Source organism: Pollachius pollachius, assembly GCF_949987615.1.
Source record: "Pollachius pollachius genome assembly, chromosome: 18".
NCBI lineage: Eukaryota > Metazoa > Chordata > Actinopteri > Gadiformes > Gadidae > Pollachius > Pollachius pollachius.
Genome location: NC_136951.1, coordinates 17,198,903 through 17,221,402, shown reverse-complemented (window position 1 = coordinate 17,221,402; position 22,500 = coordinate 17,198,903). Strand labels below are relative to the sequence as shown.

Genomic DNA, 22,500 nt, shown 5'->3' with positions numbered 1-22,500 from the left:
CAGGCACAGGCACACACACACACACACACACACACACACACACACAAACACACACACACGAAGCCAAGAGTGAGCAGATGAGGCCTCGAGCCATGCTGAACCTCCGACGATGGAACACAGTGTGCTGGATTCCTCACTAGATTCAGAAAAACACTCGGGCGATAAAAATACCAGCCACTGCACTTTCCTCCAGTCCACAATCAAAAGCAGGGGATTTGGTCTAGCTTGTCGTCACTATTTTGTTAAATGGCTAACATGCCACCCTGGCTGACAGCCAGAGCCGTGTAGTTTACCAGCGTCATATGTAAGGGATAGGGTAGAGCCAGGCAGGGTAGTGATCAGCCCTTCAGGGTTGATTCAAGACCCCCGGGGGATCGAGGGGGGGGGGGGGGGGGGGAAGGTCTGCCTCCTGCCGTCTGGGTTTATTTCCGCGATAAAGCCTGGGCTCGCTGTACTAGGTTATCCCGCTAGTTACCCACGGCCACTCATTAAACAAATCAATCATTGGTCCCCAGAGTATAACGACGAAAAAGGATCTCGTTGATTTCCAAAAAAAGATTGCTTTCGCAGAAGAGATGATTGTCCTTTCGATTTTTAACGGTTGGAAACGGCGTCCTTAGCAACGGTCTGTTGGTCGTAGCAACGGTCTGCTATTCAGTAAACACAGACAGCTGAAGGCCTTAATTGACCAATCAGAATAGAGTATTCAACAAAGTTGTGTAATAAATATATATGCTTTTTAGAGCATTTGTTGGTGATTTTGGTGGCCGGTCCCTATTATGATATTTTGATAACCATCAAACATGTGATCAAGTGAATGAAAGGTTCTTCATGTTCTATGGGCAAAAAGGTTGGTGTTCCACCTCATTAGTATTGACCATAAGACCTAGGGAACAGGGTTCAGGTTTAAAGTAAGCACACCATTGGACAGCAAAGTGGTCCACGCCTACACATACATACAGCAAACACACAATACAAATAAAACAGTAGTTACAAGCCCTTTGCCATTTACTTTTTCACTGTTGAAGGGTGATTTCCTTTGCTATCAGGGATCTCATCTAGTTTAGAAACCAAGTTCTCCATCTGTACTCTTAGAGGCACTACTACGCCAACTACACAGAGAAAAAAACTAATCGCAATCATTCTCGCCCACTTTTTTCTCTGGGTTTAGGGGGAATCGTGAATCATTTCGCAGAAACACAGAGAGAGAGAGAGAGAGAGAGAGAGAGAGAGAGAGACGTTGTCAAGGCCAAACTGAAATGCAAATGGTGTCTCTTGGCCTACATAACCGTCTGACAGGAAAGGGAGACGGGAGGATCTGCTAATATGTCGGCCCTGAAAACTGCTGACAAGTTGAGATGCTGAGATCTCTCTCTCCATCTTTTATCGCTGTTATACTTCTGCTCCAAGAAGCAGAAGAAAAAACGTCATTTTGCGGCTTGAATTTCACACCAAAAAAAAAACCTCTTTCTCTCTCTTTATCACTTTTAAACTTTTGTGCCAAGCAGAATAAAAAAGTACCCGATTGTGGCTTCGTTTCCCACGTTCATCACTTTCCACCAAATATGTATTCTTCTGTGGTAAACCGTGTGAGCCATTTTCTCCAAAAACAAAAAGACCTACTCTTGGTCTTGGTCTGCAGGGCAGGCTTAGATTATGGTTTCCGCTTTACGAGCCATAACCAAGAACTCGCATGAGATAAGAAGACGTACTTAATGAATCCCAGATGGGGAATAACTGCGTCACAGCCTACACAATATGCAGGTCAGCCATATGAATTAAATAGGAACATTTATAAATAAGATCAAAGACGACCAATAACACATCGCCTGTACCCGACGTGTTCCGTAACACGTGCACCACGAAGCCTGCGACCGAGGAGGAAATGTTTTTCCGGGTGGCCCTTGAAAATGACTTGTGGCTGCGTATGCATAATTGACCGTCTGTAATGAATTCAAGGGCTGTTGTCTAATTTATGCGCTGGGGTAGGGTGCCGTCTGTGGCGTGCTACCTTTGATTACATCCTCGCTGGTGCGTGCGAGAAATGCGGCCGATCACGCCCGCTCCTGGCCAATCAGCATCCAGCGTGGCTCCGGAGTTTGTTTCCAATTCCTTGTTTGTTGTTTTTTTCCCCCTGCTGGAGGGCTCCAGAGGGGGGGAAACATGAGATCCTATTTTGTACATCGTCATCCTCAAGTAGGAGAGCGATGAAGTAGATATTTACTGAGCCAGCCGATGTGTCGGACCTGAGGGTGGAAATGAACACACGCACACAGACACACACAGACCATAATATTGGGGTTGGGCGTGAGCATAAGGGCAAAACAGAGCTGCCTCTGTAAACCCAATAAAGTGGTTATTATCTAGGAGTGTATGCCTCCGGCATCCATGTTGGACCTCGTGCAGTGTGTGTGTCAATTGCACATTTGGGTGGTGGATGTTAATGTAGAGGGAGCTATTTTGTCTGACATTAATACTGTGTGTGTGTGTGTGTGTGCATGTGTCCCCTGCGTGTGTGTGTGTGTGGAAACAGAGCTGCTGCCGATCGATATGAGCGCCGTTCGCGGCGTCTGCTAGGACAGCCGGCTAATGGAGGCTCGTTGTGAGCTTGGAAGCTGCGATCGCACTGACACTGCGTCCGCAGTGCTTTCTCCATTACAGGGCGGGACGATGGAGGCCTGGGAGGAACGGTGGAGGAAGACTTAACGAACGCCGCAGGGCCGTGAGAGCTTCAGCTGGTCTGAATGTACAAAAACATGTGTGATTCTGCTGAAATATTATGATTAAAAAACTATTTTTTCGGCGCTGCTCGGATCTATAGGCATTCGAGCATCCTTGTACATCAAAAATGTGTTGTATCGCTAGATGGTGTGGAAATGGTTGACGTTAGCGGCCAGTATCAACTTCCAACTGAATTCATTCAAACTAAACGATTATTCCCATCTAAAATGGCCTCTGTCGATGATGTCATGATCAAAATATGAACCAATAGCGGTATCGACCAAGACGTCTTTTGGTCAAATCCGATCTATTTGCAACTCTGAAGCAGTGAACGCATCACGCAAGCAGCTTCCATCTTTAAACCGCAAGAAAAGAGGAAGATTTGCCCATATAATGATAGACAACGATAGCTCATGGCCACTGCGCTGGAACGTTTCCCTCCCTTAAAACTCTTCTTTTTGGCCCACAATGTCTGAGTCCCTTTTATTTATTTCAGCTTTCCTTTCACCCTGTCACACTGTGGAGACCAGTTAGTGAATCACACAAACGCGGCTGATTCCACCACCATCATGTAGAAAGCGGCACCATCTACGCACTACCCGGCACGACACCGGAAAAAAAACAACAACAATGTAAGATCTCAACAGAAAACCTCCCCCCCCAAACACTCTCCATTTTAGCCACCCTCTGTGATGTTGATTAGCCGTGACAAGCCTTGTCAATATTAATAACTACACGCTGGTCGACTGGGTAGGCTGGAAGGTGAATCACTCCATCGAGCATAGCAAACATCTGGGGTGGGCACTACCACATTTGAAATTCACTTTTAGCTCACATTACCAGGCGTTCACAATGAACGATTTGCTTCAAGCGTGCGTTATTGGGTAGAGAATGGCTTGTTTCATGGGTTTAGCGGCGAGTGAGAGAGGGCAGGACATCCGATGGACAGGATACACGTATAATGTTAGGTTTCTGATATCGCTCGGTCAAATTCTCCGTCAAAAGACTCTATTCACTCTCCCGGTCGTCGTTGTTGTCATGCTTGGCGTGTTCTTGTCCTTCTCACACCATGTACTGTCAACCTGCTCACAGGAAGTACGAAAAAGGAAACTGATTTGCGATGGAACCGGGACGCCACTACAACTCACGAGGCGTCTCTCGGGCCTCCGTTTTAACACCTTCACGTCAACAACCTCACACACCCGACGGTTAAGTAGATGGCCCCTCCAGAAGTACATTTTACATTTAGCAGACGTTTCTGTCCAAAGCGATTTACAACCATTTTTATACGTACACCGACGGCGGTGTCAACTAGTGCTGCACGATTAATCGAATCGCAATCGCAATATCAGGCTTTGCGATTGTATAACCGCAAAAGGCTGCGATTTATGAATAAATATATATTTTCTTAACTAACAAATTTGCACAGCAGAAATGCCTTTATTTTGAAAAATGTATATTTTTATTATTTATTTAATTTGTAAAATATTGTTATTTTGCAAACGATACTGTACACTTTTTCTTAATTTTTTATGCTAGTTTGTTTGTATGTTTGAGTTGAGGAAGAAACATTTTAAAATTATCGGTAATCTGTGTGCATTTTCCTTTATAACCAAGCAAGTAGACTCATGACACCATTTGTTTAATATATCGCAATCGCAAATCGCAATATTGTCCACAATAATCACAATATGACTTTTTTCCCCCGAATCGTGCAGCACTAGTGTCAACCATGCAAGGCAACAGCCAGCTCGTCGGGAGCAGTGATGGTTAAGGGTCTCGCTCATGGACGCCACGACCCTCAGCTAGGAGGAGCCGGGGATCGAACTAGCAACCTTCCGGTTACCAGCCAACCCGCTCCGCCCCCTGAGCCACATGCCGCCTCCAGATGTGTAACGGTTAGGACGCATTTCGAAAGGCGGGCAGCTCTGCTTGAACAGCTGGGCGTCAGGCAGCGCTGCTCTCTGTGAGGTTGTTGTTGGCTGTGCTCCACCTTTACCTGTCCTCAGGTGGACCGTTGGGGCGTCCCTGGCCTTCATTCAGCCGTCGGCGACGCCTCATGTCTGCACGCCATCCGTCCGTACGGATACGAACCGCGTCGGACAGACTTCTCTCTCTCTCTGCCTTTTCCCACATTTTCTCTTCATTACACGCAAGATAAAACACAACATTTGAAAAATTGTAAATCTGCAATCAGAGTGAGAAAAAAAACACACGAATAGATGAATAAATGATTGTATAATGCGCATTAAAAAAAAAAGACAATTTAGTTTGTGCCAATGGTCTAAGTCAGCACATTGGTGTTCAGTTATCAATGGAAACATCAAATGAATCCTCTGCAGTGATTGCGCGAGATGAATGTGACTGATATGTTTATAGATAAGGAATAGGGGGGGGGGAGGGAGAGAGAGACACACACATGTGGCAGCATCCGTAAGTTGGGGGCTGTGTTGCTTCCAGGAGCTCATCCAACTCGATGATTAATGGCTCCCCCTGCTTTAGCATGTTACTGTGTGTGTGTGTGTGTGTGTGTGTATATGTGTGTGTGTGTGTGTGGCTGAGTGGTGAGGGGGCGGTAGACGGTGTCATAAACCACAGGACATTGAGAGCCATCTGTTACACAAACACACACAGACATACTCTCTCTCTCTCTCTCTCTGGCTCTCTCCCTCTTTCTGGCTCTCTCTCTCCTTCTCCCAAGATTATGGCTACGTGATAAGCCCGTAATTACTATGTGGCACTGATGCACCGAATACTAATTTTAATGTGTGTCACACATGTGCGGGAGTCTCTAGATCTGTCTGTGCAATGTGCTTGTGTGTACATGTGCATGCGAGTGTCCACATGCACACGTGTGTGTGTGGCTGTGTGTATGAATGTGTGTATGCGTGTATATGCATGTGTGCTGTGTGTATATGCATGTGTGTTTGTGCATGTGTCGCTGTGAGTATGCGTGCGTGGCTGTGAGTATGTGCGTGGCTGTGAGTATGTGTGTGGCTGTGAGTATGTGTGTGGCTGTGAGTATGTGCGTGGCTGTGAGTATGTGCGTGGCTGTGAGTATGTGTGTCTGTGAGTATGTTCCAGGCGTGTGCGTGTGTGTGTGTGTGTGTCATGATAACCCCTGCCGTTATTGTCCCCGGCTCCCACTCTCTGCTGTTTGTATTCCGGATGAGTAATACGAGCAATTGGCTTCACACAAACGGAGCCGTTCAGCCCAATCTGATCGTTTATATCGTCTGGGCTGCGCCACTCATTTCATTTATTTCTTTTTAAGAATTAGGGATGGAATTATGGGGGGTGGGGGGACCTGAGAGTTGGCGAATGAGCACTCAACAAAACCGATGATGAATTCAGCTAATGTCCCAATTAATCAGCCACTTAATGCAAGTAGCCGATTTGTGACGGCCGCAGGTCGACGAACAAACACAGCGATTTCATTCGCTTTGGCCCAAGTCGTGGCTTATATTCTGTAAGGGAGAGCACTGTGAAATGGGACCTCTTCTGACGCAACGCCTGATTTTAATCTTTGAGGCCCCCACTGCTCATGACCCTGGACAGACAGATCTATGTAGCGGCATGCTAGTCTCGTGGGTGTAAAGGATGTTCCGACCCCCAGGCCAAAAAAGGTACTGGGGTTCCAACCCCGATTCTGCAGCCTTGGGCAAGATGCCCAACCTCTTACACGGCTCCTTAATGGTGTCCAACGTCATCCAAATTCACTGCAAGTGGCACAAGTGCCTGCTAAATACTAAATGGTAAAACGTCAGTATACTACCTCACTAGCTTCTAGCTATGCAGTAAATTTACAAATGGATAGCGAATGGGTCAGGGGAGCTCTTTAAAAACGTATGCACACACTCGTCTGTTTGCATATTGAAACAGTTCTGAGGGTGATATTTTGAGAGTGATCCCCGTGGTGGAAATGCCCTGAGGCAGTTACTTTGTTGTTCATCAAAATAGGACTCAGTATGATGGCAGCGGTGCAGTTCAATAGCCGGTCATAATCTACTCTTTTTCGAGGACTCGTTCTGAAACCTGGATTCCTGTAATGAGTCGTAAGCACAAATGCTTACGTATTTTCCTTTTTTTTTTACAAATAATGCAAATGAAAAAGATAGTATATCATTTTTTATGTTTGTCTCTTTTAAACATTGTCATCTTTAAGGCATTTTGCTTGTCTCTGATTTTCACAGCTGGCTGTATTTGACGTCTATGTGCAATCATTTTAAAATGGATTTGTTTTAACAAGCCACTCGGCTATCAAGTGCCTCACCCTTAAATCGTTATGTGTCCATCAGAAAAATCCAACAATAACGTCCATTTGAAAAGGATGGGTGTATAACACGCACACACACGCACACACACACACACACACACACACACACAGGGCCGTGTTCTCAGCCAACCAGGACGGCTTATGCGTGTTCAGGTTGAGCTGCGGAGAGACATGCACATCAGTCAATCTGTCACCACAAGAGCCCCAGGTTAAGTTCAACCCCCGGTGAGCGAGAGACATAGAGGCAGCAGAGAAATGAATAAGAGGAGAGAGAGAGAGAGAGATAGAAACAGAGAGACAGGGGGGGAGGGGGAAATGATATGAAGGACTGAATAAAATCTGGGAAGGGGGGAAAAAGGTAAAGCTAGAGGAAGAATGAGCAAGGTTAACGGTTAAGAATATATAAAAATCTCAACTCCTCGTAAAAGATATTCTGACATTGATGAGCGCATCTCCACGCACCGACTGTCGTGACTCGTGGAACCGATGCAAATAATATACAGACACAATCCTCCATCATCCTATTGGGTTTTTATCAAAGCAGGCAGAGTAAGTGTGTGTGTCTTTGGTGGGCCTTTCTTCACAGGGAAGAGAGGTTGCGCAATGCCAATGCCGGTGTTGTGTAGACAGACACTAGAGAAGGTCAAACACAAACTGTTGGCCCACACCCAGTTGCTTCTTTTCCTTCTGGCGCACGCCTCCCGTGTCAGCACGATTTGTGAGCGCTTTTGGAAATTGTCGACTCCCAGGACTTGAGATTTCAAACGGCACTTAGCAACCGCAATGTTTGTTTACTGGATTGTTTCTCTCTATTTTTTTGTTCCCCCCCCCCCAGTTTGAAATGTATCCCGCTATGTTAACCCCTTCATTCGTAGGGGTGACTCATCCAAAGAGGGGTGTGTCGGTGTCCCGGGATGGGTTGGGTTGGTCGGTCGACCCTGACTGAATACGGGTTTAGGGACAGGCCTTTTCAGAAGAAGAAGCAGCGGAGTCACACACAATCTTGGATTACTTCCCTCTCAATCGACCACGCTCCGGGGTAGAATGTTATTTATTTTCATTGGGAGGCCGGTGCTCGAGAATGGATCCATTCATCCATTCTTTGAGGAGTACATTGACGCTCATCTAAGCTAGCTGTGGTCACAAGTGCCCGACAGGAGAGAGAGTGTGTGTGTGTGTGTGTGTGTGTGTGTGTGTGTGTGTGTGTGTGTGTGTGTGTGTGTGTGTGTGTGTGTGTGTGTGTGTGTGTGTGTGTGTGTGTGTGTGTGTGTGTGTTTTTATGAGGTTGCACTGATGGCCTTAACCAAGCCTGCAATACTTGGTTTATGAAAATCAAACATGATTGAATGAATGTCATTGAAAAGTCCAATCTTTTCGCACTTTATACAATTATAAATACATTCGAATCCTGCTTCGTCCTTTGTGGTGCATTTCAACTTTCAACCCATATTCAACATCCCCCCTTTCCATTTTCCCTCAATAACACAGATGTAGCCCCCCCATGCAGTAACTACACATTCAGATTAAATTCTGCCAGGTGTGACCGCTAATGATGTGTGCACTCTGATTATAACTAGTTAGTACTAGCCGTGTAGCCAGTGGCCTTTAGCCAAACTAACATTTTCTCCAATACACTGTTGGGGATTAGGGTGTCTGGCACGGGGACGCCTCCGATTACACTGCATGTTCAGACCCAGAACCTATTCAAATGTGGGAGTTGATCCAAGCCGAGAATACATCCTACCAGATACTCCATGAGGTGGCAGGCCGGGGTCTAGGGGCCATATTCGCAGAGCAGGAATGTGGAATTCAGCTCCAGCACCCAGCTAGCTTTGAGAGGCAGAGCCATGATGGCCCCCAGGTGAATAAGGGCCATTGTGTGCCCTTTAGGGATGGTTGGTAAGGGCCGACGGTAACAGTGAGCCTGCGTTCTTTTTTTAACTTGTACATTTCTTGTCTTGGGAGGGGGGGGGGGGGGGGGGGGGGGTGGGACCGAGTCTCTCGACACCGCCTCCGAGACAAAGTAGATGTATTCAGCGATTAAATATGCACCGTGCACTATTATGTTAGGGCAGTTGACCCCTTTATAGGGCAGCTAATTATTATTCACATTCTCAAAGGTGCACTTCTCTACTCGTTTTAAATGCACTACATGCCTCGACGGAAGGGACCACCGGCCAGCCGGATGGCTGTTCGGCTACAGTTAGCCTTCGGGCGAACGCATCGGTCCTCTCCACTCTAAAAGGGACACACAATATGGGTGATTGCCCTTATAAGAAGCGGCATATTCGGTTATCCTGGAGGTGAACTCGAGGAGTACTGCGAGTGGAGGCATCAGACCTAGTTGTGACACATGGTGGGGTTCAGGGAAGCATTTAGCCTGCAGGCAGACTGTTGAGGTAAACGCCACACCAAAAACAACAACGTGCGGTGGGTTGTTATTTCAACGGGTCGCCTCTTCTCAATCTCCTGCGTGCACAACAGTGTGTGTCTGTAATGTATGCATCTTGTGAATTGGTTCCCACAAACAAACCACCCTTTAAGAAAATGCGCATTTACTGTACAATTGTGTGTGATAATTGTGTCTGTTGCCTGTGTGTGTGTGTGTTTGTGTGTACGTGTGTCAGGTGACAGCAGGCTGATTAAGCTGTTGCATAGTAATGAGCCATGGCTGTCTGTCTGGCAGCTGTTCTGACAACCCTCGGCTCACAACTCGCCCTCCCACGCACGCCTCACGCGCAGACGCAAAACGTGCAACACTTGCGCACACACTTCCTGCTGCATGTGAACTCAGACCAAAGTGCGTAGAGGCCCCATCACCGGGTGTCAATGAAGATAGGCGCGATGTGAAAATGCAAACACTCATTACCAATGGGAATACATAGTGGGTGGTGGGGACCCGTGGAGAAACATACAAGGGGGGTGCACAGCTATGCCCTGAAGAGGAGTGTCAGGTTCAACCTCTGCTTACAAGCCTGGAGGTTTTCCACAGCCTGAGCTGATCCCTCTCTCTCTCCATCTCTTCCACCCTCTCTCTCTCACATTATGATCATGACTTAAGTGCCATCATTGCGATATGCTGGCTAGAGCAAATATCAGCTGCATTTGGGAGAACATAGTAGTGCACAGAAATGCTCGCATACACACACACACACATACACTTCTGGTAAATACATGTGTGGATGCTGCCAAGGTCTGGAGGGTAATTATATTTGTTGCCCCTAGCAGGTGTCTCTGTGTTTATCAAATTTGTAGCTGAACAAGTAGGCAGTGGATTTCTCCAGGGTAATAAAAAGGGATAAACCCTAGTCCAGAATGCATACTGACTGGTTTCCTAACAGTTTCAACGTTGGCATTTCGCCGGGTATAAAAATATGGCAAACAACCTACACTAATAAAAAAATAAAAAAGGATTAAAAGGATTAAAAAGAGAAAGAATCACTGGTTACGATCAATCACTCCCACGGTCGAAAACGGAACACGGTCGCGCAAACACACACACACACACAGAAATGGGATGCACAACATTGCACATAAAACACGGGGGAAAACGCTACGCAAGAACTAATCGCTGCACTTGCGATCATACGTGGTCCTTTAAAAGAAAACAAACGGAGGCTTGCACTGCACGTCCCCTTTAGGAAACATCACAATAAATCAAACACCGTGCACGCGTCGAGTCGGATGCACGGCGATCGTGTCGCACGGCGGTCCCTTACCTTGTTGACGTGCCTTTCCTGACATCGCACATCATGCACTTAAAAGCCTCCGCCGTGTTCTTGTACGTGCACACGCTACAGTCCCAGTACCCCTCGTCTGAGGAGGGCTTCGGTTGACGCTTCGGCCTTTAAAACAAAACAAACCCAGCGAAAAGAGAGGAGAGGAGGGGAGGGGAGGGGGGGACGGGGAGAGAAGAGACAGGAATAGTGAGTTTTAATTCATATCCGCATCACCGGAGTAGGGGTGATAGTATAGCAGCGCCATGGATGGGTTACACACTACACGAAAGGCTATCGGGTGAGAAAATCACAACCCGAGCGCTGTGATCCGACATTGTAATTGGCGATACGGTTATAAAACACACACATAGGAAACCGCGCACACACACACACACACACTCACTAAAGATGGGCATTTAGCGCGAGGGAGAAGAGAGGGAGGGAGGGCGAGAGCGACCGTAGAGAATTCCGATTTTTTTTTTTTTGAGCTCGTCGCTGTCGTTTTTCGTGCTCGAGTATCGAGGAAGTAATAACTCGGTCGTTACCTTGTAGGACTCCTCTTGTCGCCCATGCCAGACGGGGTTTATTTGAAGGTGTTGAAACGAGGATAGTCCTTGTTATTTTTCAAAGAAACCGACGACGCGCCTGTGCCCGCTCGGCTTCCAGCTGTCGTGGAAACTCCGGTTGGGAAAACCGGTCACGTGGCCCACCCCCCCGTCCAATCAGAGGCCGAGCCGTTTCCTGAAGCTGACATTCTTCTTGATGATGAATACATCCCGACCACAATGCCGCCGCCGTGTGCGTTGCGTTAGAGTGGTTACAATGTCACAACCTCAATGTGGCTCGTCTCTCTCCTCCCCCCCTCCCCTTTAATGTCTAAGCATGCACTATCCTTTTACTCAATATCCCCATCCACCGGATCGACTTCAAACACCCCACCAGGGAATCCCTCTCCGGATATGCTTGCTTTCCCCCCCATAAAAGCACAGGAGCACAATGCTGACTGTGCAAGAGATTGGTTAACCACAACCAAGCATCGCATCGACGAGTTTTTATACTTTAAATACATTCAAATAATAAACAAAGAACGGTTGATATGTTGTTTTCTATGAACAGTTTATTGGCCAGCATAAGACTAAATAAGGGTAATCCATACAAAAAAAACACTATTTACATAGAAAGTGAAAAAAATGGAAAAGAGGTAATTTTACACATTTTACTCCAAATGTGAAACATCTGTTTTCCAGAGTCCTGACACCTTATTCGACCGAAACAATACATATTAAAAAGGGGGCATTCACTATACAACGTTTAAATATGTAGGCTACATTTAACACACAGCCTACGACCTCAATCCACACAGGATCAGTCACTGAGCTCCTCTTCGTCACTGAAGTATGCACTCTTTTTGATCCGGGGTTTCTTGGAGTCGTCGGAGGTGGAGGCTTGAGGTCTGTCGTCGTTAAGGGCAGCCGCTTGTTCTCTGTTCCTCTTGCGTTGCCGTTCGCTGTCCAGACTAGCTTGCTGTGAAGGACACACGAACAGAGAAGAAGGAAGATGGCACCCCAAACAATGGAGAGTTTGTAGTGTCTGTTTGCAGGGAATAAAGTGGAATCCATCCATTCCATTCACATTTAGAGATGACGAAGGTACGATTTGAGATATGTCAAGAGAGAGAGAGCAAAACTAAGAAAACAAGCAAATCAAAATCCCCACTCCTTCCCTCTGTTTCGCCATCATTGGGAAGTGTTGCATTCACACCAACCTGTGGTGGAATGGTAAGACCCTTATTGATTCTGGGGGTGTGCGCCAATGTGATTGACAGGCAAGATAGATTCTCAAAAATGAATCACAAATTTGATAGCCTGATTGGTCAGGAATAAGCAGGGAGCGGTTGCAACTCTGAATACAGATACAGAGGCAGGCAGGAACGCAGTATAGCGAGAGAGATTAACATCTGACAAGATGGCTGGAGGATTTCTAACAGCTCTTGAACCTTACAGACAGCACCTCACCTAATACCATTGAAAAAGTTGATAGTGATTCCCAACCAGGGTTGCGTACATTACTAGGTGTATGTGTTGTGTGGTTCCGAATGGGTAAGTAAAACGGAACAATACAGTACAATGATCATGCTACTACTGTATGCAGCTCTTCAAATGGTGTTGTAGGTAAGATTTCAGAGCTATTATTTGAGTGAATTTGTTAGCAATGGTTTAGCCATGCATATATCAGCCACAGCAATGCTCTGTGGGAATATCTGTTTTATTGGACATCGCCTGCCTTTGCATGAGCCTATTTCGATTTTGTACTGCTCCTGGCTTATTTCTGATCAAGCAGGGCCTCTCTTTCCTGCCAATCATTGAACAGCAACACTACTCTATGATGGAGAAATATAGGGTGGGAGGGAGCAGGGAGACAAGGGGATTTTTTTGTAGTTTATTTTCTAAATGTTGCTGTCTTCTACTCTTTTCAGCTCTCTCGCATTAGAAAACTCCGATCTTAACTGCAGCAGTTTAACCAAGGCCTTTTCCAAATGTATGTTACTCTGTTGTTTTCTCCAATATTGCTCCTATCCAACTCTCCGGGCCTTTTGTTCAGGTATGTTGGACCAAAGGTGGTTTATGAGAAAAGGGGAACCTTGAGCCGCGCATGAAATTGTTAAGGTGTGCAGTGTTCAAACCACTGGACGGGGGACCACTTGTTTAAGACAGAGAGCACAGTGTAACAATGGTTACCAAAGGCAATTTTTTTTTTGTCACACCACATTCTCTCATTCCTTAGAGGAGTAGCAAGTCTACTAAATGTGACAAAGTAGACAGTGCTAGTGATCCAAAGATAATCATTTTTTCAGTCACACTACATTCTCTCTGTTTCCGGAGCATGTCTACTTAGACATTAGGTACCGACCTGGAATGCTATAGCTTGACTTAGGCTGTCCAGCGCTGGGTCTTCACCTCCCTCTTCCTCACTTTCTTCTTCCTCTTCTTCACTAATGAGGGAAAAAAAAAAAAAATCAGGACGAGAGAAAAATAGTTGTTTGATAGCTTTGGTTATTTGTGTATTGTTAAAAAAAAAAAAAAAAAAAAAAGAAGTAAAGGAAGAAAGGAAGGAAGGAAGGAAGGAAAGGAAGAAAAAAAAAAGAGGAGGTGGGGGCCATTGGCTGATTGTCTCTTGTCCTTATGAAAGAGAATATTTTTTAACACGCGCTAAGACGGTTCAAAAACAGGCCTTTTTTGATGAGTGACACCGTCTTCACTGCTTGTGCTTTTTATGTGTCAAACTCATTAATAAGGCAGGACCCCCGGAGAGCGCGGCTGGAGAGGCTCTGTGTGTGTGTGTGTGTGTGTGTGTGTGTGTGTGTGTGTGTGTGTGTGTGTGTGTGTGTGTGTGTAACATATGCATTTAAATGTAGCCAGTTCTACCTAATAAGGCATTATCATATATAGATGGGACATTGATTAAAGCTAAGGTGATTACTTACACATGGTCTGTCTGCCCTGCCTTTTTCTTCTTCTTTTTCTCTTTCTTCTTTGGTGGTTCTCGCTCTCCCAGCATGTTTTTAGGGCACGCATAGCTCAGGTGTCCCGGATCCTAGTGTAGAGGACAAAAGAGTGCAAGACCATGTATGGACCATCTCTTACTAACGGGGATATCACCATTTTCACAGCCATACATTAGATTACTTTAACAGTAAAGACGGCACAGTCTTTGAATGTTGGACCAGTTTCGAATATTGATACATTATTTATCTTATCATGTTCCAACATGTTTTATAATTTGAATCTATTAAAAATATCACCTATCCCTAGCCCTTAGACCCCTGGGAATTCCAACCACCCATGTATATAAACCTTCTTCTGAACATAGAAGATGGACAGACTTACCCCACACTCGTAGCATTTTGTCTTATCTTGGTAGTTCCGTCTGCGGATGAACTCAGTTGTCCGACCGTTGTCAACAGCAATGCTTGCCTTCACTGTTCTGCCAAACAGCTGAAGGAAAAAGAGTTGGGGCCGGATAGAGCTGTGCTGTTATGGCTAAGCCCATCCTCCTCATAAATATATCTGGGTTTTGTTATTAGTGACATCAATGAAATAGCTCAAAGCAACAATCTTTGTATTCACTTTGCTAGATCCATTTAGCCACTTAGTAGATATTATTATCGATATTATTATTATGAGTTGCTAGTGTGGTTAAACAAAGTAAACAATGAATCTTGGGAGTACGGGTAGAGGCCTACACATTCAGAGTCGGCTTTGGCTTTAAGGTAAATTGAAGCCTGCACATTCAGTGGAGTCTCACCTCTTTGTTGTTTAATGCTCGTGAACAGTTTTGGGCTGATTCTTTGTCCAAAAAGAGAACAAACGCCACTCCTTTAGATTGGCGTGTCTCTTTATCCTTTACAATTGTAACCCTTGAAAAACACATTGCCACATTGTTAATGTTATGAATTATATTTTCGTAAGGAGAATTTACTCATGTTGATATACTAACAAGAAACTTCAGCACAACAACGTATGGTTGAGGACCACACAAGATACAGGTTCTTGAAAATAGGGTTTTTGATGTGATGCACTTACTTCACAACTTTGCCATACTTGGTGAAAAGCTGAAACAAAAACAGATGACAAATACCTCAGTCGAAATTGTTTGCAAACACGGTACACTTGGAGTTAGTCTATGAAAATATATAACACAATCACCAAGTATTGATCATATTGTGGTTTAAACTGCTACAATACCTTATGAAGGTCGTTGTTGGTCAGAGAGAAAGGCAGATTCGACACGTACACAGTGCTCTTACTTGGTGCCAAACCCCCGCTCATGTTGGTCTCATCTGTCAAGGTACTGGACATATAAATTGGGTTTATTAAGCATGAGTTGGCAAAGAAATGCAGACGAATGCATAATAACATAAATTGAAATACTCGTAAACCATTCTTATTATTTTAACAGACAACTCACCCACAACGTGAACCCCAATCAAAACGATTATAGTATGGTGAAATGAAAGGATTAAAAACCTGCTAAAGTCTAATATGAATATGTAGTATGGTGCGAATCCAACGAACAGTGAATTTCTTTTTGTCGCAGGGCAGTGACGTAAGGCGCGCCTCGTCCAATCAGAGACACTGTCACTGCAGATACCGACGGAGTCGAGGTGAGACTGTTTTCCTAGCATACGTGCTACAGCTACATGGTTATTGTTTCGCTTTCATACCGATTATTGGCGTCTGATCAACAGGCTCAAGTTGCCTTAAACCGTCGGCGTAGTTCTATTCAGGGACTGGTGAGGCTAGGTCGTTCTGAGCCGAGGTAATGTGGTTATTTCTGACGAAGCTGTGTGGTTGGGGCATTAGCAATAGTGTCATTCTGCCATAAGAGACCATAGGGTAGGAATCTGCCTCAACACAAAGTTAACTGTTGTGCTTTAAAACGTACACCTCTGCTAAACTATTTGTAATGATCAAGTTGTATGGAAGCAATTGGATATACGTATGCATGTGTGAACACTGCTGGAAGATCACCAAAGTGGGTCGTCTTGTAACGTTGTACGCAGTCGTTCACTTTGGCTTACTTCTGATGCATCTCCATTCATCTCAGTTCTGGGACATTGCAAGGGATGCACTTAAAATGCATACGTGCAAATGCAGTTTCATGGTTAAAAAAGATATACAACTATCTGTTAGACATTAATGATTTCAAATATTTAAAAGAGGCTCGTCCCCTTGAAGTCCTCTTCTAGGAGACAGTCATAGTTCAATCTTTGCATTGATCAATAATTGTCTTGCCTGCTTGCACTAAACTTGTCTCCATCTTCCAATAGATCGGGTTGAAGAGCTTTGTTTGTTTAAACTCTCTCCAAGCTATTTAGCAAGTAAGTCTCTTTTTATCCTTGTTTTGTATTTCTTTATTCAACAGTGATTTAAAAAAGCAGAATAAAGTAAAGGATGGTATTAAAGACATTTTAAACAACTATAAACTAAGACCAAAATATACTATATACTCAATAAGAGTTGTAATAATGTAGATGCAAATAATATAATACGGTAAAGGTAGGTATTAAGGTATACTTCTTTATGAAACTGCCTGTTAATCCTTGGTCTCCCCCTTCCAGTGACGTATAGAAGAGAAAGGAGCACACGGGATGTTTACGAGGAGCGCTTCATACCAGACAGAGCTGTGAGTCCCCTGTTTATGTCTTGACTATCCTATGCCTAGGTTTGGTTTGGTTTTACATTGGACCAAGCATAACAGTTGATTGGACCCTTTAAAAACCTTGTAACTGTGGATCCCTGGTATTGTATCCCCATTCTCTCATTGTGAGACACATTCTGTCTGTTATGCATGACAAGATTTGACATTAGTGATACGCATCCGTGATCTTGTGGGATGCAAATCGTCTCTAATGGCTCGTTCTATTATTATCTAATGTGTCTCAGGCAGCCAACAATGTAAATGAGCTACCTTTTTAAAAGTACGACAACGTAAAATCGACACTGGGCGTTTATAAGTGGTACCGCAGACCAAATTCACCAATCAGATAGAGTTCTGTCCGCCAGCACCCTTCTACCCAAACTCAAAGCTCATGCCGGATGCCAGGTTGGAAACATTGTACATACAAGAATAAAAAACAAGTCAAGCACAACTCTATATTTTGAGTCTAGTGCGATAGTTTCATTTTGACAATGACATTTGATAAGATATTGTGCACATTTGCAATTTATTTATTGTTGGTAAATTATAAACCAGCTCATCTAGCATCTGTCTAGAAATCCTTCCGGGCTCTTAGTTGTCTCCATCTTTCAAATTCAACTCAAAGATTTACCCATGTTTTAGCACAGCTTTTTCAAAGGAGGACAATGCTTTTACGGTTGGGTCGAGTCTAATGCTACCTCAGTTGATCCAGTTTGTTTGCTCTGCCAATTATTTCTTATCTTGCAACGCAGGGTGCTCTGAGAAAAGTGGATGATAACACAGGGCAAAACAAAAACACACATTCAGACTTGGAAGGGAAATGGCAAATTAAAAGCTCTGCTCTCTCCCCCTGTTTTCCCTTTAGCCCATCCAAGCATGTTTTTAGTAGGCTACAAGGTTGAAGTTCACTTATATTAATTGGATTACATCTACGGGATACGTGGATGTCCACTGGCTGTAATTGACCAAAGAAGGCGAGACTGCTGGAAAATACTAAAATAGGATTTATCAGATTCCTCTGCAGAAATGAGGCAATTAACCTAGGTCACTGTTGCCTTCTAATTAGTGTCTACGCAAACTGATGTGTTTGATGGCACATTTCCACCCAAAATATATTTTAATTAGGGTAATATTTACTCGACCTTGGTAAATATTGCTCCGTTTCAGGGAGCACTGGCTCCCTTTTTTATAGTTTTATAAGTGCGATAAAAACCCAAAGTGCATTTTTTTATTGAACATCAAATTAGGGCAATACTTATAAAAAAGAAGGACACATCGTTAGTCTCCATCTTGTGTGCATAATCTATCCAGTATGAGCTGAAGTACCACGAAAAAGAAGCTTTCCGAGCGGCTGTACTGCTTTGGGTCAAGTAAGAGGTATCTTAAGGCTCAGTCGTGAACCGGTATTGGTTCTGCGTCGGGTTTTTAGTCAGCGGACCAATCACAGCCCTTGCTGCTGCGTCGCCTCAACGCAAGGTTAAGTGGTTAAGGTTAAATGTTTTGGAGGAGCGCCTCAGGCCCCCCGCGGTGGACCCCAATGAGAGCCCACCAGGCCGTAAACCCCCCCCTTTGCGTCGCGTCGACGCGGAACCATAACGAAGCCTTCACCCTGATGCGATGTCGAGCGAGCGACGGCACCTGATGAGGTCCAAGGGGTTGACGTCCCCCCCCCCTCATGTGTTCCCCTTGCAGATGTCGTACCCCCGAGCGCCGGGCGGGGCCGGCGGGGAGAGGAGGGGTCCCTTCGGCCGCCCGGACGAGGACTACGGCCGCGGCGGCGGCGGGGCGGGGTACGAGTATGAGGGAGCCCCTCGGTACTTCCCCAACGGCGGCGGCCCTCGCAATTACCACGCCGAGGAGCAGAGGGGTTACCATGGCGACGGCCGCGGCAACCCCCACTTCCCCGCCGAGCGCAGGGCCGGTCCGCCGGCGAGAAGGGTGAGTTGCCATTTTTTTTTTATTGGTTGTACTTTTGTTTTATTTGTGCCCGGGGCGTCTTTACACCCCCCCGGCTCTGCACTCTCCCGTTGTAAGAATCCCGTTGGCCGAGCAGTGTAGGAGAAAACACGGATTACTCGGCCACCTTACGTCACCAGACCAATTTCGTAAGTAATGGTCTGGAACCTATATAGCATTAGCGTTGTGTCGCGTTTCATCCTAGATGTCTTTGTTGTGTACGGGGAAAGGGTTAACCTAGAAATTGTAAGTGCTGGGCACTTGTTTCTATGAACGTCCTTACTGTACCGAAAGTGATGTGTTGTTGTTACTCTTCTTCTGGCAAATGTACCTATGTAAGGAGCTTTGGTTAAGCGTTTGCTAAAGGGGCCAAAATGTAAATGCAAATGTAAATGAGGCTCTCAGTTCATTTTCGTTTTGCAAGGGGTATTACCAACGAACGTGGACCAAAGTCCTCTGGACGCCATTGGAAGGAAGTCTTAGCAGAGCAGGGAAACGTTAGACTCAACCAAATCCTGTCGGAAGTACGGCAAACACATCTTTCCTTATCAACGACAGCTTTAAATGCAGCTATTTGTTTGTCTTTTAGAGAAAATACACAGGCCAGTTTGTTCAATACTGTTGTGTTTCACATCAGTGGGAGCCATCATGGCTGTGTACGAAAAGGTACAATAGATTAAACAGTTGTGATTTGCCCAAGCAGGCTGGAAATATGTCTGAAAGGAAGGAGGGAGCTGCCAGTTGCATAAGTAAATAAAACATTGAGCTTGCAGATATGTCTGGGTCCCAGGTTAGTGATACAATGTACATAGAGGTAACTCTTACTAAAGTATAGTCTTGAGATGGGGAAAACTAGGAAGAAGCATTCTCTGTATTTAATGGTGATACTAATGATGTCCAATCTCTATAGTGGAGCGCTGGTCTATCCCGCCCCCTAGTGTTCACTCTGCGCACATTTCTAGTTAAAATCAGTGATTTAAATCTATGGGGATGAAGAGCTGTATTTTATGGAAACCTTATACTCTTACACGTGTAGACTTTTAAGAGTGTGAATGTTTTTGCATCCAAGTAAGCGAGGGTATTAAGGCAGCACTTAACGCCTCTGGGATGTGTATTATTGATCCTAAAGGATTAGATTTGCTGTACGAGGCGGGAAATTGGAGGACGACGAAACGTTACACCCACCTCCGTTTGCACTTGGTGATGTAATGGTTGCTTAAAGAAAACAAGCTGGAATATGTGTTTTTAGTTTTTTGAACTCTCTCCTCGTGTCGTTCTCACCATAACCGAGTGTATGTTATGTGTGCTTTATTGTTTGTCAGGAGGAATATCCATACAGAGTACCCCGGGAAGACCCTCATCCAGCACGCACGTCAGAGTTTGGGTAAGACTTGCTGGTTCAAATCTGAGTTTGACCCAGCGATGGTCCCTGGCTGAAGAGAATGTGGAGCAGGGGGCGTGCAGCGATTTGTGTAACGGGAGGCGCCGACCTAACCCTTACCTTGGGTAGGTTAAGGTCAGCTTAGGTTAGGTAGGTAACACTTACCTTACCCTTGCCCTGTATATTTGTTTCTTCCCCTTTTCAGTTTATTAACTGTGAAGTAAGGCATATTGGATGACTTTTAGTTGTGTGAGTAAACTATAAAAAAGTGCAGGTATATCTAAATTCTCAGTTTTTTTTGTTGTTTACATTGCCCTTGTTGCTTACCTGCTGCTTGCCTTTCAAACCGAGTGAAATCCCCTTTTTGACCTATTTTTATAACCTTGGTTGGCATGAGAGACCAATATTTACAATAGATATGAATAGTTTATTTCATCATGGGTTGATGCTATATAAACCTCATCGCCGTACCACAACACAATCCGGCCTGTGCTATGAACCAGAGTTTTGGTGGGCCCTGCCTCCGCTCTATCCCATAGGGACGGCGCGGTTTGGCCTAGGGAGCGCGGGGGGGCAGAGGCACGCCTCCATTCTTCAATAACCTAGTGTGAAAGGTTTATTTGTATAGTACAGTACATCGTAAATCATGGACGTCTGGTCAAACCTGTGTCGGCCTTGCCTCCGCCTCATTCCTTCCCCCTTCGCGGTGCTCCATTCAAGGCTGTCTCAGACTCTGACCCGGGCTGGCTGCGGCTGAGCGGTGAATTATACTTCTGCGTTGGTCCACTGGCCTCCTGCCGGCTCCCGCGTTGGTCTCCAAAGACACGGGCGTAGATCACGGGGGTTGGCTGCCTTAGCTCACACGCACCCTCCAGAGAATGGCCACACCGAGATGGCTTTCCCGCCGCGACCCGTTAGAGGAGTTTAAAGGGTTTTCTAATTTACTTGATCATTTGTACAACGTTTCTTCTTGTTATGAAGATACTCAGTAACTCAATTATGCTGCTATTTCAGCGCAGCTTTATGTTTCAACTTTAAATGATTTGACCGGGTTTGTAATAGGTTGACTGATGACTCTTTCTAGGTCCAGATTACAATCAGCCAGTATTTTTGTGTGGCTCGGCCCCCCTCCTCGTGGTGTAGCCACGTTCCGTGATTGGGCGGTTGGCGATCCATCGACGCCCATTCTGTTCCAAACAGCTTTGAGCTGGTTTTGAACCAGCTCCCATGGCTGGGATTTGGTTTGCCAGAAACAAGTAAGCGTATGCAAACTGCCCAACTGCCATGCTCAAACTAACGTGTATGAAAAAAAAGACACACATGGAATAAAAGACTTGATCTAATAAAAAACTTGAAAAATGGAAGACGTATGCACATACACAATAAAATAGTGTAAATGTTAATTGTTTGCAACAGTCATTGTAATGTAAGAAGAACATCAAATAATATAATACTTGGGACGGGTTGAGTCATCTGGGCCAGTGTCGATGTTGGATTCTGGCGTCGGGGTCCTTGACGAAGCGCAGGAACGGAAACAGTCGGGTCCACATTCCTGGACCATTATCTGGGCCTGCTGGACCCGTTCCACCTTGTGTGTTTACACCATATGCTGGTGCCGGGTCGACACCATATTAGGCTCTCTCCTCGGCCTCTTATCTGAACACTGCTTTTTGTTACGTTCCCAGGGCTGCTTTCGCTTTTTGTCCCAAACACAGAGTCAGGTTCAATATCACTTTAGGTTCTTAAAAAAGATTAAAAAAAACCTTTCCGCCCGTGACTGAAATCCACCCACGGATGTTTTTCTTTTCGGTGAAGTGTTGGAGGGAAAAACCTAGGATGGGAGGATGTGAACTTCCCCGACAGCAGGGGGTGTGGGCTTCAGTGTGGAGCACAATCACCGCTTTTTAAATAACCGTGAGGTGAATGGGTTTCATCGTCGCTCTACAGCAGTGGTTTCCAACCTTTTTCCTCCAGGGCCCCCCTAATTCACTGATGGAATACGTGAAATTAAATCCTTTTTCGCCCGAAACCTCTCCAACACCTGCTCAGATATACTGTCGGCTGACATTTTTCCATATGTTTTTGTTATCAAGTCTGGTTTGTTTGTCCGAGTTCGTCATGGTAACGACGGGGGACCTGACTTAGCGACAGGTCTATATTCAGTCGCGGGGCCCGTGAGATCTAAAATAGTTCTTTCAAGCTCGGATGAGCTGTCACGGGCGGTCTGCTGCTGCATTTGCTACATT

At 45.3% G+C, this 22,500-nt stretch overlaps 3 protein-coding genes across 4 annotated transcripts in view; 1 reads left to right on the top strand and 2 right to left on the bottom strand.

Moving 5' to 3' along the window:
* Positions 1-11,401, bottom strand: part of yaf2 (YY1 associated factor 2) — a 17,062-nt gene extending 5,661 nt beyond the window's left edge. Inside the window, exons 1-2 of the mRNA XM_079756155.1 lie at positions 11,262-11,401; positions 10,717-10,842 (exon numbers count right to left, since the gene is read on the bottom strand). Coding sequence (XP_079612281.1) covers positions 10,717-10,842; positions 11,262-11,287 — 152 coding nt within the window. The 5' untranslated portion in view covers positions 11,288-11,401. The remainder of the gene's footprint in view (positions 1-10,716; positions 10,843-11,261) is intronic.
* Positions 11,402-11,837: 436 nt separating this feature from the next.
* On the bottom strand, positions 11,838-15,806 carry zcrb1 (zinc finger CCHC-type and RNA binding motif 1). The gene is made up of 8 exons (XM_079755963.1): positions 15,685-15,806; positions 15,462-15,567; positions 15,300-15,328; positions 15,022-15,133; positions 14,604-14,711; positions 14,201-14,310; positions 13,627-13,708; positions 11,838-12,240 (listed from the first exon to the last, which is right to left on the bottom strand). Exons 2-8 carry the CDS (start codon positions 15,543-15,545, stop codon positions 12,082-12,084), a joined length of 684 nt encoding a protein of 227 aa, XP_079612089.1. The 5' UTR covers positions 15,546-15,567; positions 15,685-15,806; the 3' UTR covers positions 11,838-12,081.
* Positions 15,807-15,866: 60 nt separating this feature from the next.
* Positions 15,867-22,500, top strand: part of pphln1 (periphilin 1) — a 24,290-nt gene continuing 17,656 nt past the window's right edge. The window contains exons 1-5 of one of the 2 annotated variants that reach the window (XM_079755757.1): positions 15,867-15,880; positions 16,547-16,597; positions 16,838-16,902; positions 18,610-18,855; positions 20,196-20,257. In XM_079755757.1, the coding sequence (XP_079611883.1) occupies position 16,597; positions 16,838-16,902; positions 18,610-18,855; positions 20,196-20,257 (374 nt within the window). In that variant the 5' untranslated portion in view covers positions 15,867-15,880; positions 16,547-16,596. Of the gene's footprint in view, positions 15,881-15,909; positions 16,036-16,546; positions 16,598-16,837; positions 16,903-18,609; positions 18,856-20,195; positions 20,258-22,500 lie in introns of those variants that run through there. The other variant, XM_079755756.1, reaches the window with a different exon arrangement.